General features: G+C 39.3%; 1 protein-coding gene across 1 annotated transcript in view; it reads left to right on the plus strand.

Annotated features, from left to right (window-relative positions):
• The window catches only part of LOC138010136 (uncharacterized), a 128,425-nt gene that overhangs the window by 6,216 nt on the left and 99,709 nt on the right, over window positions 1–22,500 (plus strand). The window contains exon 2 of the mRNA XM_068857084.1: window positions 5,978–6,420. Coding sequence (XP_068713185.1) covers window positions 5,978–6,420 — 443 coding nt within the window. The remainder of the gene's footprint in view (window positions 1–5,977; window positions 6,421–22,500) is intronic.

Here is a 22,500-nt window from a genome sequence, read left to right on the forward strand (position 1 = left end):
CCTTCGTAATGCCATTTTCAACTTCCTTGCCGCTAATAATTATATTGAACATGAAATTCAAAAAGGTTTTACACCTGGTCTCTCAGGAACTTTTGAGCATACTGCTCAAATGGCTGACATCATTAACAAAGCTCGTACCAAGCAGCGTTCTCTTGTCATTACTCTCCTAGACTTCAAAAACGCCTTTGGTGAAGTTCATCACAATTTGATTCAAACTGCTCTTGATTACCACCACATCCCTGATCATGTCAAACTTCTGGTTAAAAGTCTGTACAATGATTTCAAAACCTCTATAATTACCAATGAATTTCGTACTCCGTTTATATTTATTGGTCGTGGCGTACACTCAAGGTGATTGCCTCAGCCCTCTTCTTTTTAACTTGTGCTTTAACACGTTTCTCCAGCACATTAAATCTGAAAAATATCGTCAATTTGGCTTTTCCCTAAGGTTCTTAAATCCGATCCACTGGTTCCAGTTCGCAGACGACGCCGCTGTTATAAGTGGTCAGGAATCAGAAAATCAGCACCTAATCAACCGCTTTATAATCTGGTGTCAATGGTCTAATATGATAATGGTTGAGGTCACACTTGAGCTTTTTTTACCATAGTAAACGAAAGTTTACCATGGTAAATGGGTTTTTCAATGTGACCGGCTTTTCTCACTTTACCATGGTAAACGCAATTCTAGTCTGTTGCGTTAGCAACGGCGGTCTGATGAAAGCAAAGTTTACTATAGTAAAACCATCTGAAAAAGCATGGTTTATCTAGCGTTTATCTAAACTTTGTTTATTTAGGTGACATCTTGTCATGATTTTGAGAAGCATTTCGTGACTTTGCTGAATTTGCGTGTGCCCTCTATATACATGCGCTTTCTATCTCCTTCCCCCACAATCTTTTAACGAATAACGAAAACATGACGGGATTTTCATACATTTCTTCAAACCATCCTTGTGGTCTCGGATATACCCCCGCCACTCTCCTCCGTCTTGCTAAAGCTCCTCTTCTTCTTCTTCGCTTTTGTAATCTCTTAATTCTGGTCGTGAGAAGAGCATTGGTGAGATCAAATTGCCTCCTTTCAAAAACAAGGTAAAGAGCCAGAAATCTAAATCTCTGAGCTTTACGGATTGCAACGATAAGAAACAATAGAGCCACAATCGAAGCTACAACACGTTCACGATCCATGGCGCAGTCACGAAATATATTAAGTTGTTGTGTTAAGACTCACGCGACGGAACTCGAAAAATTCCTGTCTGTCATCAGCTTATGCGTTTTACCATAGTAAACTTTGCTTACCTTTTTTATACCATAGTTAAGGGTTTTTACCTTAGTAAACTGCTAAGTGTGACCTCAACCAATAAGGGTTGACAAATGTTTTACTTTTGGAATACGGAAACTGTGCAGCAAATCTGTCCAATATTTACCTAAACTGTTGATAAATGGAGTTCTTGTCCCGTGTGTGGAAATGGGTGAATAATTTCGTTACTTAGGACGCTACTTTGACTTCAACATGTCTAACAACCAACACATGTCAGAATTGTCCTCTCTTGTACAAGACTTGATGTGTGACATTGATGAGAAACCACTGCATCCCAAAAACAAACTTCTGCTGTACAGCCGCTATGTCCTATCTAAACTGTCCTGGCATTTTACTGTAGCTGACATATCAAAAACCTGGATAATAGCAAATCTTGATTCTATAGTGAACGGCTATATTCGAAAATGGCTTGAAATCCCGATATCTGGTACACTGAGTAATGTCCTCCTTCAGTTAAATTCACTCAGTGCAAAGTAGTTCTCCGCAATTCCTTAAAAGAGTCACGGAATGATTCCCTAAAAGATCTCTGGAAGTCGTCAAGCAGTCACACCAATATTCAATACGATGTGTTCAAATCCACCAAGGAAGTTCTCAAAGACTTCCGTTCGAATCAAGAAGACAAACTGCAACACCACTTAACATCTCAAGGTTTCTTTTTTACAAATGTTATCAAGCACTCATTGTCATCTGTTAACTCTATTTGGTCGTCTGCCCAGTCTCATCTACCCAAGAACATCTACAATTTTACCATTCGCTACATCAACAACTCCCTTCCTACACGTACGAATATGACAAGATGGGGATTATCACAAAGTCCTGATTGCTCCTTTTGCCTTGACCCTGAGTCACTCCTCCATATTGTCGCTGGTTGTCAACATTACCTTGATCGCTTCACCTGGAGACACGACTCAATTCTCAACTTCATTGCCAACTCACTTCAACCTGTAATTAATGATCGCTCTTCACTCTATGCTGATGTCAATGGCTTTCCGAGTCCTTCAATTATAACTGGTGAAAATAATCGTCCAGATCTTCTTTTCCTAATACAGTCCAAGTGCCTATATATTCTAGAACTAACGGTTGGTTTTGAATCTAACCTTAAAAACAGTGCAGTACGCAAAAAAGAAAAATACATAAACGTGGTCAAAGACATGAGAAGTAACTACAGATGTGTCAAATTTGTAAAGCTTTCAATGAGCTCCCTTGGTGTTCTCTCCAACGAATGCTCTACGTTCTTAGAAATGATGAATGACATTGGCATTGACAAAACGCAACAACACTATATAATCAAAAAAATGATAAGTCTCGCCATTAGAGCAACATATTTAATATTCTGTCGTAGAAATAAGACTTGGGATAGCCCAGACTTAATAAAACTGTAATATATATATATATATATATATATATATATATATATATATATATATATATATATATATATATACCGTAGAATGAAGAAATGAAACCCATCCCGTTAATCAACTGATTAATTATAGCGAATGAAAAACATGAAGAATTGCCCTGAGCGGAATTTGAACCCACGTCCCCCTGAATACCGGTAGGGTGTGATGACCACTACACCATCAGGACAACCACGCTGGCAACGCAGCTATCGAGACAGTGAATTGGCCTATCGTGAGTATCCCGGGATTCTTTCACGGGTGGGATGGGAAAGCCTAAACCACTTCATAGCCTTAAACCTAAGGATCGACTAACGATTCACAGGCAAACACCAACTTAGGCATCAGCTAATCAGAGGGATCAAGTTAATGATGCAGGCTTATTTATATAGACCGTAGAATGAAGAAATGAAACCCATCCCGTTAATCAACTGATTAATTATAGCGAATGAAAAACATGAAGAATTGCCCTGAGCGGGATTTGAACCCACGTCCCCCTGAATACCGGTAGGGTGTGATGACCACTACATATATATATATATATATTTATTCATTTGTAAATACAGTATACAAGTATATCACTCAATTTCAAGTAGCCAGTTGTTAATTGCCTATACGTAGAGAGATTTACAACTGTATTCGAAGACAAATAAGAAAGTTTCCATTATTAACTTGATCCTTAATCAAACACTCACCCGATTGATTATTTCGATTTAGTAACAAATCAATGAATTCTTTATATATTTTTTTAACTAGATCATAAGGGACGTACAGAAATATGCCCTTAATAGGCCATTTCCGAGTTCATGTCTGCCTCCTATTCAAAGCTCGTCGAAGTGCGAAGTTTTTCTTATGGTAATTAGTTTTCATTCACATTTAAAGTAGAACTAATGGGCCATTTCCGAGTTGCTGTTTGTCTCGGTTTCGAAGTGCGTCTTGGTGCTCAACTATTGAAAGGGAAATGACTTTTTTTTAATCCTTTTCATTTGAATGGTTGTGCACCAGGACTCGCTTTGAAACTGAGGCATGATGCAACTCGGAAATAGTCTATTACCATCACGCAAACTTTGCACTTTGAAGAGGAAACAATCATGAACTCGGAAATGGCCTGTTAGATGAACTCTGATTTCAATAAGCGTTACGAGGTGTCCTCTTGCTGTTCTCTCCAATTTCAACATCACTTGTGTTTCGGAATAATACGTCGGCGCTGAGACAATTAAGGTCGCAAAGTGTCCTCTGCCCAAATGCTGTTCCTCAAGTAAGAATAAACAGCTGCAATGAGTCTAGACCAAAAATAACGGTAAACTTTACCCTTCCCCTATTGATGGAAACAGGTAGCAAAGGCCCAGACTTAAAAAGACACCTCCTGTTGGATGTCGAAATTGGGCGTGCATCTAACAAATAAGGGAGCTCTGTTATTCTTAATAAAAAGTGGTAAAGAAATAAAAATGGTATAAGGTTTACAAATGAATATCAAAAGATAGGACTTGTCAAAATCTTTTATCATTTCCGTGTTTGATAACATATGCTAAATCTTTCAGTATATTATTCCTGGAATTTCGAAATTCTACCATGAATAAATGAACTTTATTTGTCGAAGTATTTATCTAAATATAAGCTAATTGTGGACACCATTCCATCTCTTCAAGGAAGACTGTTTAATAATTGTATTTGAAGCAAGAGAGAATGAAGTAAGACGGAGAACTGATCCCCGATAGTTTTTGTAAAATCTAATTTTAGCTATGCAGATATTTTTAGAGAGGTAACTGGTTAGTTGTAATAACGAAATAAAATTTTAATTATGCGCGGCATTGTGAACTAGAACTTAAAATAACTTTGCGGAACCAAAAATTGATTGAGCACGGGGATCCGTTCTCTTACCTCATCCTCTCTTGATCTGAAGCTAAGTGAGAAGCCTATGTTTCCTTTCTTGTATTTAAATTTGTAGCTTTTCACTTTGTCCAAATCATCGTAGTCTTCCTCGTGACTACACTCACGCGTACGACCAACCTTATTTTCTTTTCTCAATACAAAAATTAAGGAAAGTTCATGACATCAAGATAAGAATCTTGATTACCCAGGATCTGAAATAAAGACTTTTCCATGTGTTTTTTAAACGCATTTTTTCATAACGATTTAAATCATTTCGGCATCTTATTCAAAAATTTACTACCAACACGCGAAAAAGCCCTTTTTTGGATGTTTAGTCTAGAGTACTTTGTACTAAAGAGCTGCGACTTGGATGATAGAGTATTGTAGGTATAAATGTGCCATGTAAATAGTTTCGCAATGTTAATCGGGGCACTGCGATTGCGCACGTCAAACATTAATTTGTTTACATATTCATAATATAGGAAAGTAACAGGCAGAATTTTTGCTTTGACAAATAAAAAAAAATTGTAAATGTAAATGCTTTGTTTATAGTGGAAGTGCACCTAGCTATCAAGCTACAGGCACCCCACTTTTAACAATGTGAAAGAAACAATTCAAACTTAACAGAAGCATTATTAAGAACCCCAACTGGCAGGAGGCAACCAGTTGGCTATTTACAAAGCGTGGTAGAGTTGAATCCGGGACAACCGGAAACAAATCCTAACCAGAGGTTAGAACGGGATTTGAACCCGGAGCAGCCGCATGCAAACCCAACGCCCTAACCACACGACCACGCTGCCTCCTCAGGGATGGCAAGGGATGGCATGTTCTCTTCGAACGGCAAAATATATTAAGCGCAGCACTCGCTTTTTGAAGAACTAAGATTTTGTTTAAAGAAGCATCGGACGCATTCAATGTTCAACTTATTTGTATTTAACCAGTCATGAACGTTCTTTAACTCTGCATTAAAAGTTTGTTCGACCGCCTTGATATTCGTATCAGCATAAAGTTTTTCTGTATCGTCTGCGAAGATTTATCGGAATGTCATTTATGTAAAGTTAAAATAGAAGAGGTCCTAGGACCAATCCCTGGGGCACACCACAGGGAGAAATCAGTTTTGTTGATAATTACTTTTCAATTGGAATTGTTTGTGTTCTATTTTTTAAATATGATTGAAACCAATCAGTTATCAATCCCCGGAAACTGTAAAAGCTCAATTTATCTAGTAATATTTCATGATTGGCCGTATTGAATGCATTTTTTAGACACCGTATGACAAGTAACGTTTATCCATATTGCTCAATATCAAGTATATCGCAAACTCCATCTATCACATTGTTCAGTTATTCCTGGGCTCAAACCATTTCCAAGGTTTTTGCATTTCTTGTAGGGATGGATATCTATTCAGCAGTAATTAAAGTGATCGTTTGCCTGCTTTCGGCTTTTGTCATTCAAGAATGTGTGGAAAGCTCACCTATTGGAGGCGCCATCACTTTCAATACAAACCTCACACTGAAGGGATCGCCATACCGCGTATCAAAGGATTTGGTTGTTTCTGATAATGTCACACTAACCATTGAGCCAGGTGTCCAACTTCACTTTTTTCCTGGAGTGAAATTACAGGTAAAAGGATTTCTACGGGCCCATGGAAACGCTACGGAGAAGATAGTATTGAAAAAAGATCCAAGAATATCAGGCAACAGCTCTTTGCATCATGGAATTCGCCTTTATTCATACTGGCATCAGAAACCCAAAGCCGGCAGACTTGAAATTTTTCTCAACGGTCGATGGGGTACTGTATGCAACAGTGGTTGGGATTTAAGAGACACTCAGGTGAGTAGAATACGCTTGGCAGTCTTTGCAAGTAGTTTTAGAAAGAAAGCATGGATTCATTTCTGATCATAGCATTCGCCTCGAAAATTTGTTCCCAACGCAGTACTTGGATTCCAATGATTATTGTCCCCAAGTCCTCATGCTTCATTATAAAATAGACCTATTGTAGTCTCAAATACTTAAAATAACGTTCAGGTTAAGAAAATTGAGTCTGCATTAAACCAAAGTTCAGCCTAAAGAAGCACGGTGTTAGGTAAGGGTTAAGTTTAACGATTGCTCGATCATGTTATAATTCTTAACGATGAAACAACAACAATGATATTGAATGTAAGGAGAAATGTAGACTCGGAAAAATATCCGAGTCCCAGATGGGATTTGAACCCACGACCCTTCGTGGTCTAGTCGGATGCTCTAACCACTGAGCTACTGGAGACCCTGTGGTGAGCACAAATTGACCCTTGCTCACCATAGAGTCTCCAGTACCTCAGTGGTTAGAGCATCCGACTAGATCACGGAGGGTCGTGGGTTCAAATCCCATCTGGGACTCGGATATTTTTCCGAGTCTACATTTCTCCTTACATTCAATATCATTGTTGTTGTTTCATCGTTAAGACACTCACTTTGGAGGTTGGTTGGCTGCATCTTGATATGCATTAATGTGGCAGCGCGAATGTGCTAGTCAATACTTGGCTGTGTAGCCGCGCGATGCGGTTCCAGTCGAGACCCACAAATTGACCCTTGCTCACCATAGAGTCTCCAGTAGCTCAGTGATTAGAGCATCCGACTAGATCACGGAGGGTCGTGGGTTCAAATCCCATCTGGGACTCCGATATTTTTCCGAGTCTACATTTCTCCTTACATTCAATATCATTCATGTTATAATTGCCTGAGGATTTGCATATGCCCAAGCCACGATGAATCAGCTTTCTTGTGGTCAGCATGAGGCCAATGAAGGATTTGCCGTGGAGCATTTTTGTCAGTTTATTAAGAGAATCAATCAGAGTCTGGCTAAAGAATCAAGGTAGATTAAGTTGAGGTTTTAAAATAGATTTTAGGTAAGGCTCGCTGGCTCACATACGCCCTGTCCACAAAGCAACAAGCCATGGTGAATCAGAACAATTAGAAAGAAGAAAAAATAGATTAATTTGAGCTACACTACACTACTAAAGCTCTTTTCAATGCATACGAGAACATTTACTTATAAATGAATTCAATGAGCCGATAAACGAGCACTAAACCTTTACAGAGAATTTCAAAACTAGTTCTAGATCTCTCTGACAATGTTAATTCTGGGCTGTTGAAGATTTTATCCGCGCGTTTTGAGCTCTGTTTGTACTTCACTCGTTTCCTGCCTTTTCCAATCTCGTACCCAGAGTCCTCGGGCTTCTTGGTCAGCGGGTGAGCGCCCGGAGAGACTCTGGGATAATCGACTTGAACTATATTTTTGATTGGCCGCTTGCGTAACAATGGCAGTCCTACAGGAAGTCGGTAAGTAATTCGGAAGCCCCAGAATTTGGAGGGAGATTCAAAATCTAAAACTAGTTTCAGTGCTGTTTGATTTTTTCTACCTCAGAAATATATAAATCACAAAAATAATAAAACGACGAGGTTTGAATTATGTCTTATACCGCACGGGAATTTTCCCACGCGTGATTACTGTTGCTGTTGCAAAAGTACCGTGGGAAAACATTACATCAGTCTCTTTGAGGAGAAATCCGTGGAATAAGGTCTTGTCGAAGCCATTCAGAATTACGGAAACATCAAATTGTAGTAGAAGAGGGCATTTGTGTCGTTTCCACAAAAAAATTGTCGATCGTATTGCTTGCACGATGGCATTCTGAACGATGGAATGTACGCTGAAACACTAAAAATACACTTACCGAAAGCGTCAGAGGTTTCATCTTCATTTGCTCTTACAGCAAGCCAATGAACATTTCTCCAGTTTCTTTGTGTGTAAGGCTAAAATTCTTGTTTCTCGAACACTTTCCACCCGCCATTTCTACTGTTTACGGTTTTCTCGTTTCTGTTTCCGTTTAAACTCAGGCATACGTAATCATACCGGAACCCACGTTTTCTGGGAAAATGGAGTCGATTATCCCAGAGTCTCTCCGGGCGCTCACCCGCTGACCAAGAAGCCCGAGGACTCTGGGTACGAGATTGTGCCTTTTCACGCGTCTAACTTACCGTTTAGAACTGAGGGCGCATGTATTACTTGATCTAGTTGTTCGGCCATCTTTTGTATTAGTTTGAGCAACTAAAAATTGTTAAATTCCTCACGTAATTACTCTGGAATCGGCTGTTTTAGGCTGTTAATTCTACCGACGAAAACATGGATGTTGCTATGATTAATTGGTTTCAACACAATAAACTCGTTCCGTTATATTTACTATCTGTGCCTCTTGGTGAGTTTGGCAATCCTTCATGGATTGCAACAAGACTAAAGGCGCTGTTACAATGTGAAATGTTTCGTGTTTTGGCGACACTGTAGCAGGACAGGTTGCACGAAACATTTCACAGTGTAACATACCCTGCAACGGCCAAAATCGTTGCGAGACAAGTTGTACGAAAAGTAGAACCTAATTGTACTTTCGGCAACGCCTCTTGCAACTTGTCTCGCTACGACTTTGGCCGTTGCAGGGTATATCACGCTGTGAAATGCAATTTTTTGTTTAATCCCTAGAAAAAGGTTCTTATTAAATAAAGGTGTATGCACCTTGTCCGCCATTTTTAATAACCCACCTTAAAAGACCCTGGGAATGAGAACGTCTGTTTTGCGTGACATGGCGGAAAAGGATGAAAATCGCTCTCTGGAAAACGAGCGCTTCTCGGTTGGCATAGGCAATCCAAGGGGCGTAATGCAAAGAGGAGTCATCAAGGGGTTCCGCGATGTATTCTTGGCTACAGAATTTTTGGCGTTCAAATTAGGTCCATGATAAGGTGAGAAATGATCGTATCTTACCTATTAAAATTGGCTGTTAACCGCCTCTAGCAACACGGGGATATCAAAAGAGTGCATTTATTAAGGTTAAAAATAATAATTTAATACATTTTTTCGCCGCATTCGAGACAAATTTCTCTCTCAAACATTGTCATGTATCGGCTAAAAAGGTATGAACATGTGGCTGGAGTGTCACAATTAGGCTCGAATAGATTGTTCTGGTAAAAGTAGCAGCATATTATGCTTTTAGCAGTGCTCAATTTGTGTCTAAGTTATGCTAAAATTGTGCTCGTTTTTCCTAATTATGCTACTTTGCAAGAAAATTATGCTCTTTAAAAGCCATGGCAAATAAGTACAAAAATGCATTTTCTTTAATCAGAGACCGTTTATTCGTTTAGCTATACATATCCTTTCTCTGAGAGTGTATACAAAACGTTTTCGCTCGAACCGGCTGGCGCACACAGCCTCGTTTTGAAGAGGAGGCAAACATGAACTCGGAAATGGCCCATTAAACAAATATTTTAAACATGCAGAGAAGATCAAGAATAGGCAAAGCAGAGGGTCGAACTCGGATCCAGGGCTTTTCAATACAATTCCCGATACAATATCCACTAGACTAGCGAGATAAGCTCCTGAGAAGGCGAATTTTTTAACGGAGAACTGACGCAGTGGTACACAGCGAACAAATGAAAGCTAACCGTTTACAAAGTGACCTAAATATTGAAGATCAGCGCGGCTTACCTCAGAAACGCCAATTCTTGATGAACTATCGCGTTAATTCTGCCTGTTTTCATTCTTTTTAGAGCGGTAAGCTTGTAATATTAAGATGGGATATTGCGGCGTGTAATTGTTACGAAATTTCCAACCTCCTTTGAGGGATGGCCAAGTGTACTTTCCATGGCATAGCCAACGCCATTTTGTAGCCTTCCCCATGAGAGGTATTGGCATCGACATGGTTTGCCATGGGACTTCCGGTTCCCGTGAATGCTAATCCCACGCTCCATTTCCGGGCTCAGTAAATTGCAAATACCTCTAAAACATCGAACAAACGTGCCTGTCAAAACTAGAAAATGATCCGCAAATTATGCTAGCAGTGTTTTTTTTCTTTCTAAATTATGCTTTCTTGACTTGAACAATATTTGTCAGTGCTACAGCATATCACAGTTGGAGAAATTCGTTTTTACTTCGTTACTTTCCTTGATCAGTTTAGCACTAAGAGGAAATCATTAAATTACTATTTCAAGGGACATCTACCCTGGTCCCAGAGGTTTTTCTTTCTTCTTCTTCTCGGATGAAGCGGCGACAACGAATTAACGACGAAATAACCTCTGGTTTCGGTCAATGGGAATCTCATTTCCATTAAATATTTAAGGTCTAGTTTATGACTGTCGATTCTGAATGGTAGATATCTTAACATCCACGCAAATTCAATTTGATTGGTTGGCCGAGCGGAAGGTGCAGATATTCGTCATATTTATGGCTGACGAGCGTGTGATAGCGTGATTGTCAGTGGGTGTTTTTTAGTTATGATTTTAAGGCGTTTGACAATTGGCGTCTTCATGGAAATGAGATTCGTAGAGAGCTAAACCACAAGTTTTTTCGCCATCAATTCGTTGTTGCCGCTTCTCGGCTAAATTTCATCCGAGAAGAAGAAGAAAAAAGAAAAACCTCCAGGACTAGGGAAAGGGAGATCGGGTACGGAAGCAATCTCTTGTCCAGAGCCCACGTTACTCTTGTGCAGTGGAACTATCCTTGGGGCTGACCAAAGGGATTGTAGCCACTTGGTCAGCAGGGATTTCGTTGGCCCGCATGTTAAAACCTACAATTTCTGAAGTCTCGCAAACTAGGTTCTTGTATTTTGAGGTAGTTGTTGACAATTTAAGCAAAGTAGGTTCTTAATTAGGTTCTTAATTTCTATGAGGGAGATGTGGCTGTTGATTACAAGAAAAATACATAAACCTGTTTTTGTTGTAGCATCAATACTATTTCGTAATTAAAGCTTGGTATTTGACATGCACTATAAATTTGCACTCTCAATGAACTAAACTGTTAATTATTGCGCAATAAGACACATGTATTCCATATTAATCATGGAATAAATAATAATTAACAATTATTCACCGATATTCAACGAGCAGCCCATTTACAACAAGCTATCATTTTAGTATAACAAGAGGCCATATTCCGCCTATCCTCTGGCCGATTCCTATGTTTTATTTAAGAAATGCTAGGATAAAGTTGAATCATCTTTGCTGGTGTTTTTTTTTTTTTTTTGTAAAAAGTTGGTTTTTAATAAGTAGGAACTTCAAACTTCAAATCAGCGAATCCCTGATGAAACAAGTTCGTACATGTAAATGCCTTGAAGGTAGTAGTTCATAATAAATATGTATTCAAATTTTATCTTGTCAGCCTCACAAATGTTTGTAAACGTTGGAATGCTGACGTCACTAAAGAAACAGGAAGTCATTTTCGTGAGCAAATGTATATTATAGGTCAAAAATTTACTAATACATTTATCCTTGAAATGTATATGGGGCAAAGGTTGAATCACAGGTCATCACTCCTGTACTTTTGGCATGAAGATTCACTTTCACCTTTAGTCCTCAAATGGTGACATATTTAGGTAAATCATTGATTGTAAGATGACTGTTTATGCACCAGCCATGGTAGAATTTAGTCCCAATGTTCACAATAGCAGCTAATGTATTAGAATCCCAGTAACTGCAGGGCTTGATGACAGAGTAACACAATGAATATAGTGCCAGTGGACAACACTGCTTACGAGGACAAAAGCTGTTGTTTTCAGCAATATTAAGATTAACTTTAGCAATTTTTATTCCTTTTACCTCAAATATATCACTGATCTGATACAAACTTTGAATATACTGGACTAAACTACTTACAGATGGTACTTCTAAAAGAACGCATGTCCCTTCAGGATGACTGTTTCCATACAAATCTCTACCATGAGAATCAAATATTTTAAAAGCACCATTATTACAACAATAGATTCCAACAACAATGCATCTTACTCCTAAAATAAATGAGGTATAGCTTTGAGTCATAAGCGATTCGAAAGCTCCAAGAAAAGACATACAGTAATGGTATCCCTCGATTGCACTATTACCATGAACATTTCCAGTGTAGCTCTCACTGTAAGAAACTTGGTAGGCAGTATCAAACACTCTTAACATTGATGGTAACTCTGCCAACAGCAAAAAAGGCAGCTGAATGCGCCAACCTTGAATATAACTGATTACCAACATCCATTATTTGTATCAAATCATTAGAACAATAAATCCGCCCATTGTTGTGGTATATGAAAGAACTCAAACTCATCGCAAAAACGCTGTTGTCCAGCATTTTGACGAAGTACTCTAAAGTTGCCTTGGCTGTAAGGTGCTCAAGATTATAGTTTTACTGGGATCCACAATGGGACCAGGGTTCTTCTTTATATCGGAACTTAGTTTGAACTTACAATAATTAATTCTGTGGTTATGACTCGTGAAAAGTGACGAGGGTAAAACACATGTAAACAAAGAATAATATTTTTGAACTATCTGCATCTCTTTGAATCTTTTTCGATGCCACTTCGATTTGAATTTAACATAGCGATGAATTTTAGATGACATTGGTGTATTTTTCCGAATTTTAAAAAAAACAAACACTTGCAGCTTTCGATTCTTCTTCGACAGTCGCTTTAGCTTTTTCACTAGTACTGTATTCTACTTGGTTCACGTTCCCGTCTGGACCTGTGGCGTTCCAATAAATTCTTATTGCTGGTGTAAACAAACATCTCATAACGAGACCTGATTCCAAGTTTCTTCGTTAATTTCGTACACTTGAATGTAACTGTTCCACTTCAGGCAGCATAATATAGTCTTCAAATAAATTAGAAACCGTTTCTGAACATCGTATGAGTGTACATAAACTTACAAACAGCTTGCCGATGATCCATGCGATGGTTGTTATTATAATGACACTACTGAAAAGTACAATCGTTAACGTTCCTCTAATTCACATTTCAAAACAAATAATTACAAGAAACAGAAACATTATCATAATACGGATCCCGGTACATATTTGTTTGGCTTTCACATGGGACTCGCGCTGTTGAATTTTCAATATGGCGTCTTCTTAGAGCCCGCGATTCTTGTGGTCAGCAGGCTTTGCCGATTTGTGGTGGAAACGTGAAAAAACTGGCCGAGATCTCAACTCTGGCCGCCGTGCCTGCGGCCAGAGTAATTATATTGGTGATGATTTTACAAATATGCATTTTCTTTAAAACAACGATATTGATTTCTCCGTCTGTCACTTCGACAAAATGATTTGAAGATAGTTTGAAAAAATTGTCTAGATGAGAGGGTTGTCCAATACACCTGAATAGATACGAGTCGTAAAAAGGCTGTGCAGTTGCTGTCGATTCGTACAAATCGTGCCCATGTGGTACCACCCTTTGTCGAATGGAGAATTGAATCTCATTAGGGGGACTTAGAATATTTCTAACACGATGTAGGCCAAGAAACCCTTCTGCAAGTTGTCGATTCGTTCGATTCGTACGAATCGTGCCCATGTGATACGACCCGTTGTCGAATGGAGAATTGAATCTCATTAGGGGGACTTAGAATATTTCTAACACGATGTAGGCCAAGAAACCCTTCTGCAAGTTGTCGATTCGTTCGATTCGTACGAATCGTGCCCATGTGATACGACCCGTTGTCGAATGGAGAATTGAATCTCATTAGGGGTACTTAGAATATTTCTAACACGATGTAGGCCAAGAAACCCTTCTGCAAGTTGTCGATTCGTTCGATTCGTACGAATCGTGCCCATGTGATACGACCCGTTGTCGAATGGAGAATTGAATCTCATAAGGGGGACTTAGAATATTTCTAACACGATGTAGGCCAAGAAACCCTTCTCCGAGTTGTCGATTCGTTCGATTCGTACGAATCGTGCCCATGTGATACGACCCGTTGTCGAATGGAGAAATGCATCTCATTAGGGGGACTTGAATAGTTGTAACACACTGTAGCTCAAGAATATGTCTAACACGAGTTGTCGATTCGTTCAATTCGTACGAATCGTGCCCATGTGATACGACCTGTTATCGAATGGAGAATTGCATCTCATTAGGTGGACTTGAATAGTTGTAACACACTGTAGCTCAAGAGTCCCTTCTCCGAGTTGTCGATTCGTTCGATTCGAACGATTCGTGCCCATGTGACACGATCCGTTGTCGAATGGAGAAATGCATCACATTAGGGGGACTTAAAATGTTTTTAACACGCTGTAGGACAAGAAACCCTTCTCCGTGTTGTCGATGCGTTCGATTAGTACGAATCGTGCCCAATTGATACGACCCGTTGTCGAATGGAGAAGTGCTTCTCATTTGCGGGACTTAGACGCATGTTCGAGTTGTCGATTCAGTCGACTTGTATCTTGTATTAAAGACGATTTGGACGATGTTTTTCGACGGAGGCCGTGTGAGTACCCCCGGCGCGTGCTCACAGTTACTTTGGTTAAAAAAATATTAACGTAACACGAGTTTGGATCTACGTCTTGATGGCTATCAAGCGCAAGGAATGCACTTCTGCCTTGGATGTTCAGGGCATTCGTTTCTTATTGCACAGTAACGCTTGATCGTCTGCCACAGAAAGAGCTGTTAAAGGGAAAGCATTTGGTAGGAAAGTGTTTTCCCTTGAGAATGATAGCGCATAGCTTATTAATAATAAAGGAGCAGCATGTTTTTGCGTAAAAACTGAACCTATTCGTATAACTGAATCCACAAATTATGTTGACAGGGTTGCCTGTTCCGGAGTCTCTCATATTGGTATCAGCGATCATAGCCTTATTTACGTTTATAGGAAATTATCTCTCGCGTCTTTTTCAACAGGGCATTCAACCATTTCATATAGAAATTTCCTAAATTTGAATCGAGAGAGTTTTCGTAACGATACCGCTCAACAAGATTGGTTCTGTAATGGTTCTGAAGATCGAAATGGTTTGTGGACTGATTGGAAAACGTAATTTTTGAATATTGTTAATATTCATGCACCACTCCGATCTAGACGTGCTAGAACCAATAAAGCAGACCCTGGATCAATTCCCAATTTAAGAAAGGCATGCGTGACCGCTGATGCTGCCAAAAGGGAAGGAATTGCATCGAATCATTCACGCGATTGGGAAAAGTACAAAACGTTGCGTAATAAAATAAACATTTAAACTTCAAGACTTCTAAAGTAACTTATTTATTCTAATGCTTTTATTCAATCTAAGGGTAATCCTCGAAAAACCAGCCCAAGTTCGCGTCACTAGAGAGAGTGTAGTCATTTTCATTCCTTTAATTGAATGAACGTTAAATTGAGCCTTTTTTAGGCTTCATAATCGACGGTGTTTTATTTCCCATACAAAGTGTCATAACGCGTTGAAATTCTCAACGGCTGTCTAGTGACGGGAGCTTGGGCTGCCTATGGAAAAACGTGGCAAACGGAACCTTTAATGAGCTTACTTCCGGTGTTGTAAATAATACAAGGGTGACAGAATTGAAATTGAATGATGCCGTTATCTCTAATCTTAGTGAGCTTTCTAACGCTTTTAATGACCATTTTTCAACAATTGGGCCCAGACTTGGTAAGGAAAATTCTCCTATTGCTAACAATAATTCAAGTTATATCAATTATATTAATGTAAAAATTATAACAATAAATTCACTTTTTCTTCGATTAATTGCAGTACTGTTTTCTTACATAAATTTTCTTTACTAAAGCAATGTTTGTTATTCCATGTGATAAGGCATCATTGTGTGCGTTGTTTTTTTGCAGCGGTCGTTTCGTTGGTATCTTCAGTCCTGTTCTGATAATTTTCCCAATGCTTTTTGCTGAAAATAAGAAGAAGAGAATAGTCTTGACATGTTTAAAAGTTCTCCCCTTGCATCTTAGATGAATTCCGTAATAACTTAAGTTGTGTGGGCCCATTTCCCTTACTAGGGCCAACGCTCGGATGTGATAACTTGGGAATTTTTCCGCATTGTTTCGTAGCAATGTTAAAATCCTACTTAGGTCATTTTGTAATAACTTATTGCAGCTCATTTTTCTGGTAACATTTCATTGATTTTTATATCACCGCAGTTATCCAGAAGCAATTTATGAATGAAAAAGTCTCTGAATTGTTTTTTGTGAATTTATGGTCAAATTAAGACAATTCCCATGATATTACCCCTTTATGGTGGGTGTCTGGACTGTGGTTGTAAAGTTCAGGTCACAGGTTATATGCATTCTAATATAGAAAGCAACCCAAACCTTTTATTAATGTTAACGTCTTTTAATTTTGCTTACACAATGAAGTTTGGAAGAAGGTTAGTCTTGTGTTTGTTTCAGTTTAGGGAGATCAATTTGCGTCATGTAATGCCTTTTTGCTTTTCCTACCACACACTTGTATGGTGGACGAATATGTTGCTATATCGTGTGAAGTAACGAGGGGACTGGTATTGTGACGAAGGAGGGGTCAGTTTGTAAAGGAATTGATTTGTTGAAGTGGGTTTTGCAATGCGTAAGAGTTGGCTGGGAAACTAAATTGAACTGGGTTCACGGAATTTGGCAAGTATTTCATTGAAAGGATATGAAGTGGAGGTACTTTTCACTGAATTGAGAAAATCTGTTAGTTTGGCAGCGTGAGCCATGTTCCAGTAATAGTTTGAATTCTAGGGATGAAAGTGCTTGTTTGAGATGTTGGTTGACGGTTTGGAACGGAAAGTGGTCAGCTAGCCTTTTTAGGGAAGCAGATAGTTCGCTGAAAAGTTTCAGTAAGGATCTTTCGGGTAGCGCTTTCTTAAAATTAAATTTCATTTCATCAAATAGCGAGTGGCACTTCAACTTTCAGCTAAGGATTTGATCTAAACAGATGAAATAAAATACGTCCATATAAAATATGTTTATACGTTATAAGAAGTTACAAAATGGCCTCAAAAGGCTTTGAGGTAAATGTGTTCGTTTACAGGTACATGCCCTTGGCGTTGCGCAATGAGTGCGGGTCCCTTGGCTAGAAAAGCGTAGTTAATTACTGCATTCGGAAGTGCGAGATAGTCCATTTCTTCTATGAGGACTCAATTGTCGGTGTTTAAAGTTTGCTGGATTCGTGCTGATCGAAAGTAAATATTAAAAGGTCTCCACATACCTGTAGGTAGAACAATAGCAATCCGTACTATGATAGGTTCTGTCCAGAATTCATTAATCTGAAGTACAGCGTGTCCCATACAAAATGATATTAATGTCAGTATTCCCAATAATACCGTCGTTTCTCGTTGCTTCATCCCTTTCCGAATAAACGACAAATCTACGAATGACAAGGATAAGAATTGAGAGAGCACATGCTGGTAATTTGGAGTGGGGAGAAATAGGTTATGGCAAAAACCTTTGTTTTTGTAGAAGATATGTGAAGGTATTTTATGCCGTACCTGGCGCAATTTTTCAGGCAACAGAGTCCAATCAAGGTCGTGGTTATAGCACTCTTTTAAATCACTGTCCATTGCTTGCATACGGTTAGCCATGGTTGGAAAATTGGGGAATATCAGCATACACTCGTTGCAGTCTTGTATTGTATACCTGTTTGTGCTCTTTAAATGGCGCCTTATGAAGAGTGATTAGCGGAAGTGTGGAAGAAATAGGTTATTATTGTATCTTTATTAGCGGTTAATCCAGAGAGTTGTGATCCTAATTGTGTGATATATCATTGGGTTGACGAGAAAACGCATTTCCCGTTGACCGGAACAGACAGCGTCGTAAGCGAAACGTGATATTGGAAGTCCTGAGCATTTTGGAAATAAAAATAAATTGCATTTATGCAAGTACCTATCGTAGGGAGCAAAAGCAATTGTACACTGGGAGAGGCAACTTGTTCTATGTTACTGATCTTAACTTATTGGTACCTTCGATTTTATCATCAAAGGACCAAACAAATTCCTTTTGTAACGGTGTGCGGTTCATCCACACTTCAACTTGCAAGGAATTTATGACAGTGACAATGAAAACAACTATTGTATCCTGTAAATAGGTTACAGGGGCGTAGCCCTTCCCGGGCTTTCCCTAGATTCAAATTTCATAATAGGAAATGTGCAAATTTCGAGACCAAAAAACTTCATTTCTGACAGCGTTTTCAGGAACTATTCCCACAAGATGTGCAAAGGCTATCTACGCCCTTAAGGCAGCATGTACGTATCCACAAAAATACAATCTGAAGCCACGATCACAACCCCAAGGCAACTTTACCAGTGCAGGCTCCGAAGTATACACTCTTTCGCTTGACGGCCCGGCTTCTTAGAACGAAGCATACACGCTTTCCCTTGTTTGTTTGTCGGCGCAGGCTCCAAAGAATACACACTTTCGCTTGTCTGCAATGTAACTCTTCTATTAAAATCGCTGTTCTTGAAAAGGGAACTCACAGAGGCTCTATGGGCAAGAATCGTGGGTGGTTTATTAATGAATATTTGTGCCGCAATTGTGGAATCATAATGAATCATGATGTGAGAAGTAAATTGCAATTAGGACTTGAAATGTATTTTAGATACACATAAGTCACCACATCCATTTCTTTCTGGCACCGGCTCTTAGAAAGCTTTTACAACGTGTTATACACACTTCCCCTGTTTGTTCGTCGGCACAGGCTTTTAGAACGAGCCATACACACTTTCCCTTGTTTGTTTGTCGGCGCAGGCTCCGAGGTATACACACTTTCGGTTGTCGGCACAGGCTTTTAGAACGAGGCGTGCACACTTTCCTTGCGTTCCTGTAAACCTTTGACGGCATGGGTTTTGAGAACGACGCATACACACATTGTCTCGTTTGTTTGGGTAGATGCGGCTCAGTGTGTTCATGTTTATGGACAACAGCTCATTCACAAATTGGACCGCGACGCGTACACACATTGACAGGCATAAAAATTAGCAACAACATGCAATAGTCGAATCGACACGGGTCGTAAAAGGGTTTCACGAATTGTACGGATCGATCGATTCGTGGGGACAGCTGTGCGACGGTATTATCTAATGAGATGCATTTTTCCGGTTGACAGATCGTGTCTTCGGGTAGTTTCCGCATAAAAATGAGCGACATGCTGCCACTATAACATGCAATACTCGAATGGATACGGGTCGTAAAAGCGATTCACGAATCGTACGGATCGTTCGATTCGTGGGGACAGCTGTACGTCGATTTTATCTAATGAGATGCATTTTTCGGGTCGACAGATCGTGCATTCGGGTCGTTTCACTTAGTGAGTATTGGACATGCATACTACAAGATTATCACGTAATAATCACCTCAATTGCAACCAATCAGCGTAGAGAATTTTCATCAATCACTTAATGTATGTAATTATACTAATTAAAAATTATAAATAAAGGAAATAATAAAATTTGGAACAAAATAACAGTCAGAGTACTTATTGTTTGATACCTTCATCAAACAAATACTAGAAAACGGTAGAAAACGATTCTCCCAAAATATACGACTCACATATCCAAGCGTGGCGTTGGCGAGAGAACATGGCGTCTCACTCCGTGAACAGACTCAATCTTCGCTTAGTACTATTTATTCTTGAAGTAGCTATACGACAGTGACCATAGTTCCTTTGAAAGCGACTACACTTACGTTTCATCAAAATATCAACAACAACGCCAAATGAACGCTTCCATTTTGGGACTGAAGACAATCTCAGCATCCCCACCGAAGAAGCTCAAACGAAAATTTCTTCATTCAGTGATGAAATATACTACAAATGGTGTGTCAACTTTCAATCCTCTTATTTTGGAGCCAGAAAATTTTAAAGCTTGGGATGTTAACCCAAATCCCGGCCCAACTACCTCAAACGACAAGAAGGACAAGAAGGACAAGAAAAGCGAACTGTGCCCTCGGATATCTTTGCCAGGAAATGGTCTCAAATTAGGTCAGTGGAATGTAAATAATTTAACGGACACTAAGCTGGAACAAATACAGTTATTACTCATAGCAAATCATCATGAAATTGATGTGCTTTTTCTCCTCGAAACCTTCCTCAAGCCAAACAAACCTGATTGTGTTTTACAAATACCTGGCTACGCATTTTTCAGGAAAGATCGACAGGGATTGAAGAAAGGCGGCGGAATTCTCGCTTATATCGCGGACAGACTTATAGTTGAAAGAATTACAAGCCTGGATGAAAATGACCTCGAAACCATTTGGTTACAAATCCATCCGTATAAATCAAATCGTCCGATACTCATAGGGGCTGTCTACCGCCCACCTTCATCAACTGCGGAGACAGACTAGAGTTAAACATCGAAGCAGCTTATTTAAGAATTACATGTTTTTGGGGACTTTAACATGAACTTCTTCGACCCTGCATATAAAACACATCGATTAGCGAAAGCCTTTAGAAGCCTAAATTTGAATCAACTCGTAAATGAAGTTACACGGCCTGTGAGCTCTACATGTCTTGATCATATCTATACAACGCATCCGAGTTTCATTGCTAATATTTCTGTGCCAAACATTGGTCTTTCGGACCATCTTCCGGTGTTTATTAGAGGAAAATACTCAAGAAAGCAGAAAGATCAAATTCAGAGTATAATCGAATATCGTGACTTAAAGAATTTGAATACAGACGAATTATTACAAGACCTACAATGCACCCCATAGGACGCCGCGTTTGTTTTCGATGATATAAATGATGTTCTGCATGAGTTCAATAGAAACAATGCTTAATGATGTTCTAGACCAACACATTCCACTCAAATCTAAACGAGTGAAAAGACTCAATCAGCCCATCTGGATGACAAAGGAGATTCTTCATTCTATGAAAACAAGGGATAAGTTGTTGAAAAAGGCGCGAATCTCGAATTTGCTGGAGGATTGGACACGTTATGCGCATGCAAAAGGTCAAACCACAATCTTATTAGAAAAAACAAAAAGAAGTTTCTTCGTGAAAAGATCGACGAGAATAAAGGAAACCCCAGAGGCGCCTGGAAAGCTCTAAAATCTCTGAGCGGGACAAATAAACCTCGAGTGCGTATCAATGAAATAGCTACAGAAAATGGAATTATCAACGACGAAGCCGACATTGCAAACGAGCTAAATGAATACTTTGTTTACATTCTAGAACAAATTGGTAACAACAATGATGCTGGCGTAGACTTCGATCATACAAAGCTGGCAAATTTTGTTCATTCAAGATTAAATACAGACACGGTTTACAACATTCCTCTGTTAACGCCTAAGCAAACCATTGATATTATGGATAAAATCTCTAGTAACAAGGCCTCTGGGTACGATGGCTTGAGCGTACGCGTACTTAAGAAAATTATACCGGTGTTTGCAAACCCTTTATGCAAACTACTTAATCTTTCAATATCGACAAATAGTTCCCCAATCATTGGAAAATGGCTAAAGTCACACCACTATACAAAGGCGGTGCACGGAATGATATCTGTTTTTACCTGTCCTCTCGAAAAATCTCGACAAGGATGTGGCCAGCTCTCTCTAAATTCTTACGTAATACTAACTTATTATACGAGCTGCAATCAGCCTTTAGGCCAGGACATTCCACTGAAACAGCCCTAATCCGACTTAAAAGTAAAGTCTCCGCTTACGAGCCAGAAGGCTCATCAGGCCGGCGCTTATCTCCGGTTTCTGTAGCATGAAGCGACTAGGAATAATCCGACTTACTGATCAGATTCTAATGAACATGGATAATGATAATGTGACCGGTCTGTTCTTATAGATTTTCGAAAAGCTCTTGATGTGATTGATCATGAACTTCTTCTAAAAAAGCTGTCGATCTACGGTGCACTGCTACTCCTTCTTCTGTTGCCTGGTTCAAATCCTACCTGTCTGAGAGGAAGCAGTTTATTTCGTTAGGGAAAACTACATCTGAACACTTGACGGTAAAGCAAGGAGTGCCCTAAGGGTCCATTCTAGGTCCGGTGCTTTTCCTTTTGTTCGTCAATGATATGCCTCTTCACGTTCAAAAGTCAACTATGGACATTTACGCAGATGATACCACCTTGTCTTCGAGTTCAAACTGGAAAACCATACAATCATTAAATCAAGCATTGTCACTAAATCTGTGTAAAGTAGAGAGATGGGCCAGAGAAAACAACATGTATATGA

The sequence above is a fragment of the Montipora foliosa genome, chromosome 7, assembly GCF_036669935.1.
Source record: "Montipora foliosa isolate CH-2021 chromosome 7, ASM3666993v2, whole genome shotgun sequence".
Lineage (NCBI taxonomy): Eukaryota > Metazoa > Cnidaria > Anthozoa > Scleractinia > Acroporidae > Montipora > Montipora foliosa.